The 10,190-nt window shown below is 30.0% G+C and overlaps 1 protein-coding gene across 1 annotated transcript; it reads right to left on the bottom strand.

Annotated features, from left to right (window-relative positions):
- Positions 1-4,620: 4,620 nt before the first annotated feature.
- On the bottom strand, positions 4,621-5,146 carry LOC133335233 (protein deltex-like). Its single transcript, XM_061543530.1, has one exon. The coding sequence runs from the start codon at positions 5,144-5,146 to the stop codon at positions 4,703-4,705; it is 444 nt and encodes a 147-aa protein (XP_061399514.1). The 3' UTR covers positions 4,621-4,702.
- Between the last annotated feature and the right edge of the window lie 5,044 nt (positions 5,147-10,190).

The following is a 10,190-nucleotide window of genomic DNA, read 5'->3' on the forward strand; positions in this document are numbered from 1 at the left end:
TTGTCCCTCAAAAGGTTTTTTGTTTGCAAATTTGAATTGTATAGCCAGCCGTCCCCTCGACAAACTGATCTTGTAATGAATTTTGTGTTTCGTTTTTGTCTTCTTCTCCAATATGTTAATTTTTAAATGCCGTCCATTATTTTGTATTTAGAAATTGTTTCTTTTTTTTTAATATTAAAAGTAGAGTTAAGTTTTATAACCAAATGTGTGCCTTGTATTTAACAAACATCAATACTTCTATATGTATGTCCTGATATGGGAAATGTGGTCTGTACCTTAATTGCAACAAAAACAAAATAGCTCCCATATTGCATTTAGAACTTTGTTATTTTAACCAATGAATTTTATTTTTTTGTTCCGTGTCTTTATGTTTTGTATATTAATTTTGAATTTAGACATAATACAGACATATATATAAAATTAATATAAATCACAAATTTTTATATACAAAACATATTTTTTACATATGTAATAAGAACAACATATCGCAATAAAAAATATTTTTAAATAAAAATAAAAAAAAAATAGTTGCTTTAATATATTAAATTAATATCGAAGGGTTTTTTAAAAATATTTCTAGAAGAACTATCCAAGCCATTGGCGTGGATTTTTTAAAGAACATTTTTTAAGGTCTATCCAAGCCATAGGTGTGGATTTTTTAAATATATTTTTTCAAGGACTTTCAAAGCCATAGATAGGCGTGGATTTTTTAAAGAATATTTTTTAAAGGATATGCATGGCATAGGCGTGGATTTTTTAGAGAATATTTTTTTGAAGGACCATCCATGGCATAGGCGTGGATTTTTTAAAGAATATTTTTTGAAGGACCATCCATGGCATAGGCGTGGATTTTTTAAAGAATATTTTTTGAAGGACCATCCATGGCATAGGCGTGGATTTTTTAAATATATTTTTTCAAGGACTATCATAGGCCTGCATTTTTTAAAATATATTTTTCAAGGACTATCATAGGCCTGCATTTTTTAAAATATATTTTTTTAACGAACTATCACCATAGGCGTGGATTTTTTAAATATATTTTTTTCTAGGACTATCATCGACCCTACGCGTGGATTTTTTAAAGAATATTTTTCAAGGATTATCATAGCCATAGGCGTGGATTTTTTAAAGAATATTTTTCAAGGATTATCATAGCCATAGGCGTGTATTTTTTAAAGAATATTTTTCAAGGATTATCATAGCCATAGGCGTGGATTTTTTAAAGAATATTTTTCAAGGACTATCCAAACCTTAATCGCGGATTTTTTAAATAATATTTTTCAACGACTATCCAATATTTTTCAAGGACTATCCAAACCTTAATCGCGGATTTTTTAAATAATATTTTTCAACGACTATCCAATATTTTTCAAGGACTATCATAGCCATATGCATGGACATTTTTTAAAGAATATTTTTCAAGGACTGTCTAAACCTTAATCGCGGATTTTTTAAATAATATTTTTCAAGGACTATCCAAACCTTAGGGGTGGATTTTTTAAAGAATATTTTTCAAGGACTATCATAGCCATAGGCGTGGACATTTTTTGAAGGATATTTATCGAAGAATTATCCAATATTATAAGAGAATAATAAATAATAATGAAAATTGCTCACTTACCATATTTCTTAATCAATTTGCTCATCATTTTGTTTCTTGAATGTTGAAAGAATTCTTGATCCCCGTACACAAAATTTCCCCCAAAAAAAGTAGTGATATTGCTTCAAACTTGACTAAGATAAAAGTTCAAGATAATTTTCTCCAAAAAATAATGTTTTTCTTATATAAACTTTTTTTAGAAATAATAATATTCAAATCAAGATTTTTTTGCAAAATTTAGATAAGATTTTTTAAATTGCTTTGCAAATAGTTTGGAATTTTTATGAAGATTGCTTTTGTTGTTGAATTTTTTCAAAATGTGTTGAATCAATATTGAATTTTCTGTTTTATTATTTAAATGACACAAATTGTGGTGACAGTTTTTTCAAAGTATAGTAGGTGTCAAGGTTTATTATTTATGCAGAGTAGAATTTTTATTAGTGTAGAGGAAATATGAAAATATTTATTTAACTGTAAAAAGTATAATTTTTTACTAGAACTGCATTAAAGAAAAATTAATTCATTTTATTGTCATTTTTCAATGAGCACCCAAAAAGTTGAGTTGAGTTGTGTTACTTATATCCACAAAGGTAGTTGGGAAATTCACCGAATATTTTAAATGTCCTCATATCTTAAAAAAACCTCCCAAAGTCCTTAACATACATTCTATACTTCTATATTTAAATAAAGATTACTTATTCCATTTTTTAATTTTGAATTTTATTTATAATGAGATTGACTATAGTTTCATTTCATTTTTTTATACGTTTCTTTTTTTACTCGTCAATGATTATTTATATTTCTTTCTCTTGTCCTTATATATTTTTTTTTTTTGGAGTAATGAGTATTTATTTCTTAATTATAGTCATTAAGTTTATTATATTTTTTTATTTTCTATTCATTTGTATTATAATTAAAACATTTTAATCTTATGCGATAGATTTATCATTAAAAATAACAATTAACATTTGTTTAGATTTACTTTTTTAAACTAAATGAATAAAATAATTCCAAATTATCACAAATCATTATTATTATTGTTGTGTAGTGTTGGGGTTTATGTTTTAACACATCTTTTAAAAATTATTTATGGTTTTCAAGTCAATAATATGAGTTACTTATAAATAAATTTACATTTTACAAATTAACAATTATTGATGATAAATATTAATAATTATTTAACATTTCTCCATATTCACTTTTTTAATATGAAATTAATGTTTAATAAAAAAGGTTTAACAATAATTGTGTCTTAACAATTGATTTTGAATTTTCGTGATTTTTTGTTTTTTTAATAATATTTTGATAATCATTATTTATTTTTCCAACTTCTTTAAATGCATAATACATATAATATTTATTTTTTTAATAAATTAAAAAACAAAATCAAAATATTTTTAATAAAAAATAGAGACTAACAATTTATATATTCATATACAAGTAAATATAAAGAAATTACACTAACTGAATTTTAACACACAATTGTTATTAAAAATACAGGATTATATAAAAATATGTTTAAATACATTTTTGAAGGACCATCCCTTAGGCGTGGATTTTTTAAAGAATATTTTTGAAAGACCTTCAAAGGTGTCAATATTTTTCAAAGACTATCCCAACCATAGGCGTGGATTTTTTAAAGAATATTTTTCAAAGACTATCTAAACCATAGGCGTGGATTTTTTAAAGAATATTTTTGAAAGACCTTCAAAGGTGTCAATATTTTTCAAAGACTATCCCAACCATAGGCGTGGATTTTTTAAAGAATATTTTTCAAAGACTATCTAAACCATAGGCGTGGATTTTTTAAAGAATATTTTTCAAAGACTATCCCAACCATAGGCGTGGATTTTTTAAACAATATTTTTCAAGGACTATCCCAACCATAGGCGTGGATTTTTTAAAGAATATTTCTCAAGGACTATCCATGGCATAGGCGTGGATTTTTTAAAGAATATTTTTCAAGGACTATCCAAACCTTAGGCGGGGATTTTTTAAAGAATATTTCTCAAGGACTATCCATGGCATAGGCGTGGATTTTTTAAAGAATATTTTTCAAGGACTATCCAAACCTTAGGCGGGGATTTTTTAAAGAATATTTTTCAAGGACTATCCAAACCTTAGGCGTGGATGTTTTAATGAATATTTTTAAAGGACTATCCATGGCATAGGCGTGGATTTTTTTATGAATATTTTCAAGGACTATCCAAACCTTAGGCGTGGATGTTTTAATGAATATTTTTAAAGGACTATCCATGGCATAGGCGTGGATTTTTTTATGAATATTTTCAAGGACTATCCAAACCTTAGGCTTGGACTTTTTAAAGAATATTTTTCAAGGACTATCCTAACCTTAGGCGTGGACTTTTTAAAGAATATTTTTCAAGGACTATCCAAATCTTAGGCGTGGACTTTTTAAAGAATATTTTTCAAGGACTATCCAAACCATAGGCGTGGACTTTTTAAAGAATATTTTTCAAGGACTATCCAAACCTTATGCGTGGACTTTTTAAAGAATATTTTTCAAGGACTATCCATGGCATAGGCGTGGATTTTTTAATAAATATTTTGCAAGGACTATCCATGGCATAGGCATGGATTTTTTAATGAATATTTTTAAAGGGTATTTTTATATACAAATAATCGTAATTAAAAAATAAATCTAACTTAACAAAATTAATAAATTTGTGTATATGTATTTGTAATTTAATTTTAATACACTTTTCGTTTTTTGTTATTTGTTTATTTTTCAATCAGTTTCTTCTTAATAATAAACATTGAATTTCTTCAGAGTCGAATATCATTTAAAATATTTATTTTATATTTTCATTATTTACCTTCATTTTCAACTTTTGTAGAAGTTTGTTGTTTTTGTTATTTTTTATTTAATAATAATTGCATGGATTTGTATTTGTTGTGTGGGCCTCTGGGTGTGTTTGTGTGTGCTTAATTAAATATTGTACTTAATATACGATACGTCGATTTAATTTTTATCCCCACCGCCACCATTATTTTTATATGGTTATAAAGCCAATCAGGGATTTGATGAGCATTGCCGTTCTTCTCGCTGCCATTTCGGTCGTTTCACGAACACCATCGCAATTAATCGGTGGCCGCATAATAAACCACTGTAGATTTACGACGAAAACCCAAATTGAAAAATGATGTTTCAGATTTTTTACGTTCATGTTCGTGATCATTGCCAAAATATGAAAATAAACGGCCACCACCACTGCCAACTGGAGGAGCACGTATGCTGCTGCCATGACTGCTTGTAGCATGATGTACAGATCCGCCACTGCTGCCTGCCAGGCCAGCTGTAGCTGTTCCAACAATACCAGGTATGCCAATACTACCGCCACCGGTGGACGATAGCGATAGACTGGAATATAAATGACCATGTCCAAGGCGTTGATGATGCCGGCTACTGCTGGCTGGTGTTGTTGTTGTTGTGGTACCTGATGCATTATGATGATTGCTTTGGTGTTGTTGTTGTTGGCTGTGCTGCTGTTGTTGCAGAAAACCGGTTGGCGACAAATCAGTCATCTCACACGGCCAGAGGGTGACCGAAGATGGGACCTTATGTATCCCGTCCGATAATCGATAATGGTGGGATGATGACCGGCTAACGAACCGTGGCGAGGACCTCGACCCCATCTGTGATAATTTTTTAATTTTTTGATTTTTTTGGGAAAATATAAATTGAGAAATAATTAAATATTAGTAAAAATGTTAATTAATGTAATTAAAGAATGTTAGTAATCTAAATATTTGCAATAGAATGTTAGAGCCCTAATAATGCGGAAATTAAGCATGTTGAAATAAGTTGCGGATTAAAAGAGGATATTTTTTTAAGGACAATCACAGCCATTGGCGTGGATTTTTTAAAGAAAATTTTTGAAGAACCATCCATGGCATAGGCGTGGATTTTTTAAAGAATATTTTTCAAGGACTGTCAATGACATAGGCGTGGATTTTTTAATGAATATTTTGTGAAGGACTATCATAGCCATAGGCGTGGATTTTTAAAGAATATTTTGTGAAGGAACATCCATGGCATAGGCGTGGATTTTTTAAAGAATATTTTTTGAAGGAACATCCATGGCATAGGCGTGTTTTTTTAAAGAATATTTTTTGAAGGACCATCCATGGCATAGGCGTGGATTTTTTAAAGAATATTTTTTGAAGGACCATCCATGGCATAGGCGTGGATTTTTTAAAGAATATTTTTAAAGGGCTATCCTAGGCCATATGGATATGATAGGCGTGGATTTTTTAAAAAATATTTTTAAAGGGCTAACCTAGGCCATATGGATATGATAGGCGTGGATTTTTTAAAAAATATTTTTAAAGGGCTAACCTAGGCCATATGGATATGATAGGCGTGGATTTTTTAAAAAAATATTTTTAAAGGGCTAACCTAGGCCATATGGATATGATAGGCGTGGATTTTTTAAAAAATATTTTTAAAGGGCTAACCTAGGCCATATGGATATGATAGGCGTGGATTTTTTAAAAAATATTTTTAAAGGGCTAACCTAGGCCATATGGATATGATAGGCGTGGATTTTTTAAAAAATATTTTTAAAGGGCTAACCTAGGCCATATGGATATGATAGGCGTGGATTTTTTAAAAAATATTTTTAAAGGGCTAACCTAGGCCATATGGATATGATAGGCGTGGATTTTTTAAAAAATATTTTTAAAGGGCTAACCTAGGCCATATGGATATGATAGGCGTGGATTTTTTAAAAAATATTTTTAAAGGGCTAACCTAGGCCATAGGCGTTAAATTTTTAAAGAATATTTTTAAAGGACCATCCTAGGCCATATGGATATGATAGGCGTGGATTTTTTAAAGAATATTTTTAGAGGACTATCCTAGGCGTTAAATTTTTAAAGAATATTTTTAAAGGACTATCCTAGGCCATATGGATATGATAGGCGTGGATTTTTTAAAGAATATTTTTAAAGGACTATCCTAGGCCATATGGATATGATAGGCGTGGATTTTTTAAAGAATATTTTTAAAGGACTATCCTAGGCCATATGGATATGATAGGCGTGGATTTTTTAAAGAATATTTTTAAAGGACTATCCTAGGCCATATGGATATGATAGGCGTGGATTTTTTAAAGAATATTTTTAAAGGACTATCCTAGGCCATATGGATATGATAGGCGTGGATTTTTTAAAGAATATTTTTAAAGGACTATCCTAGGCCATATGGATATGATAGGCGTGGATTTTTTAAAGAATATTTTTAAAGGACTATCCTAAAGAATATTTTTCAAAGAATATTTTTCAAGGACTATCCATGGCATAGGCACTGATTTTTTAAAGAATATTTTTCAAGGACTATCGTAACAATAGGCATGGATTTTTTAAAAGATTATTTTTCAAGGACTATCCATGGCATAGATGTGGTTTTTTTAAAGAATATTTTTAAAGGGCTATCCTAGGCGCTAAATTTTTAAAGAATATTTTCAAGGACTATCCATGGCATAGGCACTGATTTTTTAAAGAATATTTTTCAAGGACTATCGTAACAATAGGCATGGATTTTTTAAAAGATTATTTTTCAAGGACTATCCATGGCATAGCTGTGGATTTTTGTAAAGAATATTTTTAAATGACTATCCAAGTCAAATAACAGGATTTATATTGTACTTATTCCCAACTTATTTCAACATTTTTCTTAATTAGTTTTGTTTTTTTTTTAACTACATAATTGTTCATGATTTTGTTTGCATTTAATTTCTAATTGTATTCTCATACATTTGCATAATTTTTTACTGATTTTTTTTATTGTAGTTTACTGATAAGTTAAAAAAATTAAATATATAATACAAAAGTTCTTAGAATAGAGGTGATGAAGAGTATAGTAAATTATAATGAAAACGAGTCAAGGAAGTAAATCTAAATAAAATTTTCTGTTTTTTTTTTCAAAGCAGTGAACTATTTTGAAAGCGCGTGTTCAGTTGATATTTTTTGTAGAAAATTGGAAACCATAAAATTTAAAATAATTTTAATTTTGTGCCATTAAAGCGTTATAAAAACAACTGTCTAATTTAAAATATTTTGCAATCAGAATGTTAAGCTTTTGGGCTTCAAGGCTGTAAGAGATGTAGTTGGTGTTACGCAAACTGGATATGTTGATGTGGGGATAGAAGAAGAAGCAGCAGCAGTAGCATTAGCAATAGTTTAGATTCAAAAATAATGCGTTACAACTTTACAATAATATTTTACTAGTGGACAGTTAGAGAGATAGAGCTCGAAAGAGAATTACAGTTAGATAGGACTACAAATTACATAGTACAAAATAGCTTACACATATACTATTATCATTCGAGAGTTTACAATTTGTTTAGAGTTTCAGAAAATAGTAGGGAAGGTTCAAGAGATTTATATTTTACAGTTGGAAAATTGTGACACTACTCTGTATTTTATTATTTTACGTTTTTTTTAAAGAGCTTGGTTGAACTTTGATCTTAAAAATATGATAGGCATAATAGATATTTATTAATAAAATTCTCAAAATTTATTGTTCACACATAACAATACCTACTGGCAATTTGATTACACCATTATTCTTTACAATGTTTCGAATAAAGTAATCCGCAAAAAGACTATAATTGATATGTTCGGTTTTTTAGTTGGTCTAATTCCTATTGTCTCTGTAGTTCCTATTGTTCAGTAGTTCTAATCTTTCATCTATATTTTCCCGTTCATTGGTCGAATTAACTGACGTGTACCCATAAACAATTGAACCACATGTAAACTAGTTCCTTTTGCGGAGGAACTAGTTTACATGTGGTTTCGTAAGATTCGATGTTCTGTTCTGCAATATTGCACAGATTTTTCTACTACCTTTGGGATGTTTGACATTATTAAAAAGGTTTAGGACCTTTATAGAAAATTATGTCGAAACATGGACCTATATTGAACATTTTCTACTTAGATGTCTTTCACCGTCCAAGAATACGGAATCTAAAATTTAAAAGAAAATTTGCTGAGAACCATTGAAGCAACATTAATGGGTGGGACATTTTCTAAAGGTGGACACAATTCTCAAAATACCGAAAATTGTGGGTACAGTGATTTAGAGACTACACCAAAACGTGGATTTGTATATTTACAAATGTCCGTCTGGCTGGCTAACTGGTGCGTACGATAATTCTCAAATGGAGTAACCGATTTTATTCAAACTGTGCGCATAGTAATATTTCTTCTAAACTTTAATCATATTCGAATATCGCTCCCCTCCTTCTGGTACTTTTCATACAAAATGTGCAACATTTTGCTGAAAATTAAATTGTTTAATATTGTGCGAAGGGACTTTGCACAACCTTTTATCTTTACCAAACATAGATCAAGTCCGAAGATGGACCCCTTGGTCCACTCCTTCTGTCACGCCCCCCCCACAAATTATCTAAATTGTTAATGGAATGACCGAATTGATCCAAAATATGCACATCGTAACATTCTTTCAAAGTCAAATTTTGTCCGAATATGGGAAAAAATCGGTACCTCACACACAAAATGGTCCAAATAATGCTGAAAATGCATTTTGTAATATCATGCGAAAGGACTAACCGAGTCTGGTTCAAAGTTTGGTATGTTGTAGGTTTTGGGTAGGTCCATGTTGTAATTTTCCTGTCCGAAATTTCAATAATAATAATAATCATAATAATAATCATACTGGACCCATATTTTACGTAGCTCACCTATAAGGGTATAAAAATTAGGCACAGTAGAATTTAACCGTTTTTTTTTTTTTGTTTGGGGTTTCATATTATAACCAATAAATCTTAAGATATGGTCTTGAAATTTGGAACAGATATTGCTACTACTCTTGTGATGTTTGGTGTTGAAATTAGGGGTACCATGATATGGACCCCCATACTTTTTCACAGAATATTTTCAACATATGCCTCCAATGGATCCAGCCCATTTTCGTATTTTGAAGATTCTAGGCGAAATTTCTGTCGGGTAATTCTCCTGTCTGAAATTTGATACTTATTTTCAAAGAGAATAATTATCCTCATGGGTTCACGTTTTTGGCATATCACCCCTATAAGGATACCGAATGAATTAGGGTATAACAAGTTCGGCATTCTCGAATTTAACCGCATCTGTGCTTGTTTGGGATTTGTATTATAACTAATAATTAATCAAATAGGATCAAAAACTGAATTCGATTTTATTTTCATATTCGTTACGATCATTCTTTGTGGATTTTTTTCCTGTTACTCCTTTTGGGAGCAAAGGACTTTAACAAAGAATAGCCATCTTACTTGGTTAGCTGCCGTTGGTTTTGCATCTTCCCATGTAAGAATATTTTGTCTTAATTCTTGGATTATTGTTCGCCGTCAGGTGTTTCGATTTCTTGATCCCTGGGGATTCCATTCGAGAGCCATTCTGGTTATGCTATGGACATTTTTTCATAAGATCTGGCCAATCCATCTCAATTTCCTAGGTTAAATTTGCTTTTATATGGGTTCCTGGTCCATTAGATTCCACAGCTCTACATTACTTGTGATGTTGGGCCAGAATATTCTGCATATGATCTTTAGGCATCCTATAGCTT

Source organism: Musca vetustissima, unplaced genomic scaffold (genome assembly GCF_032173495.1).
Source record: "Musca vetustissima isolate MV318-11 ecotype Yass unplaced genomic scaffold, APGP_CSIRO_Mvet_v1 utg8622, whole genome shotgun sequence".
Lineage (NCBI taxonomy): Eukaryota > Metazoa > Arthropoda > Insecta > Diptera > Muscidae > Musca > Musca vetustissima.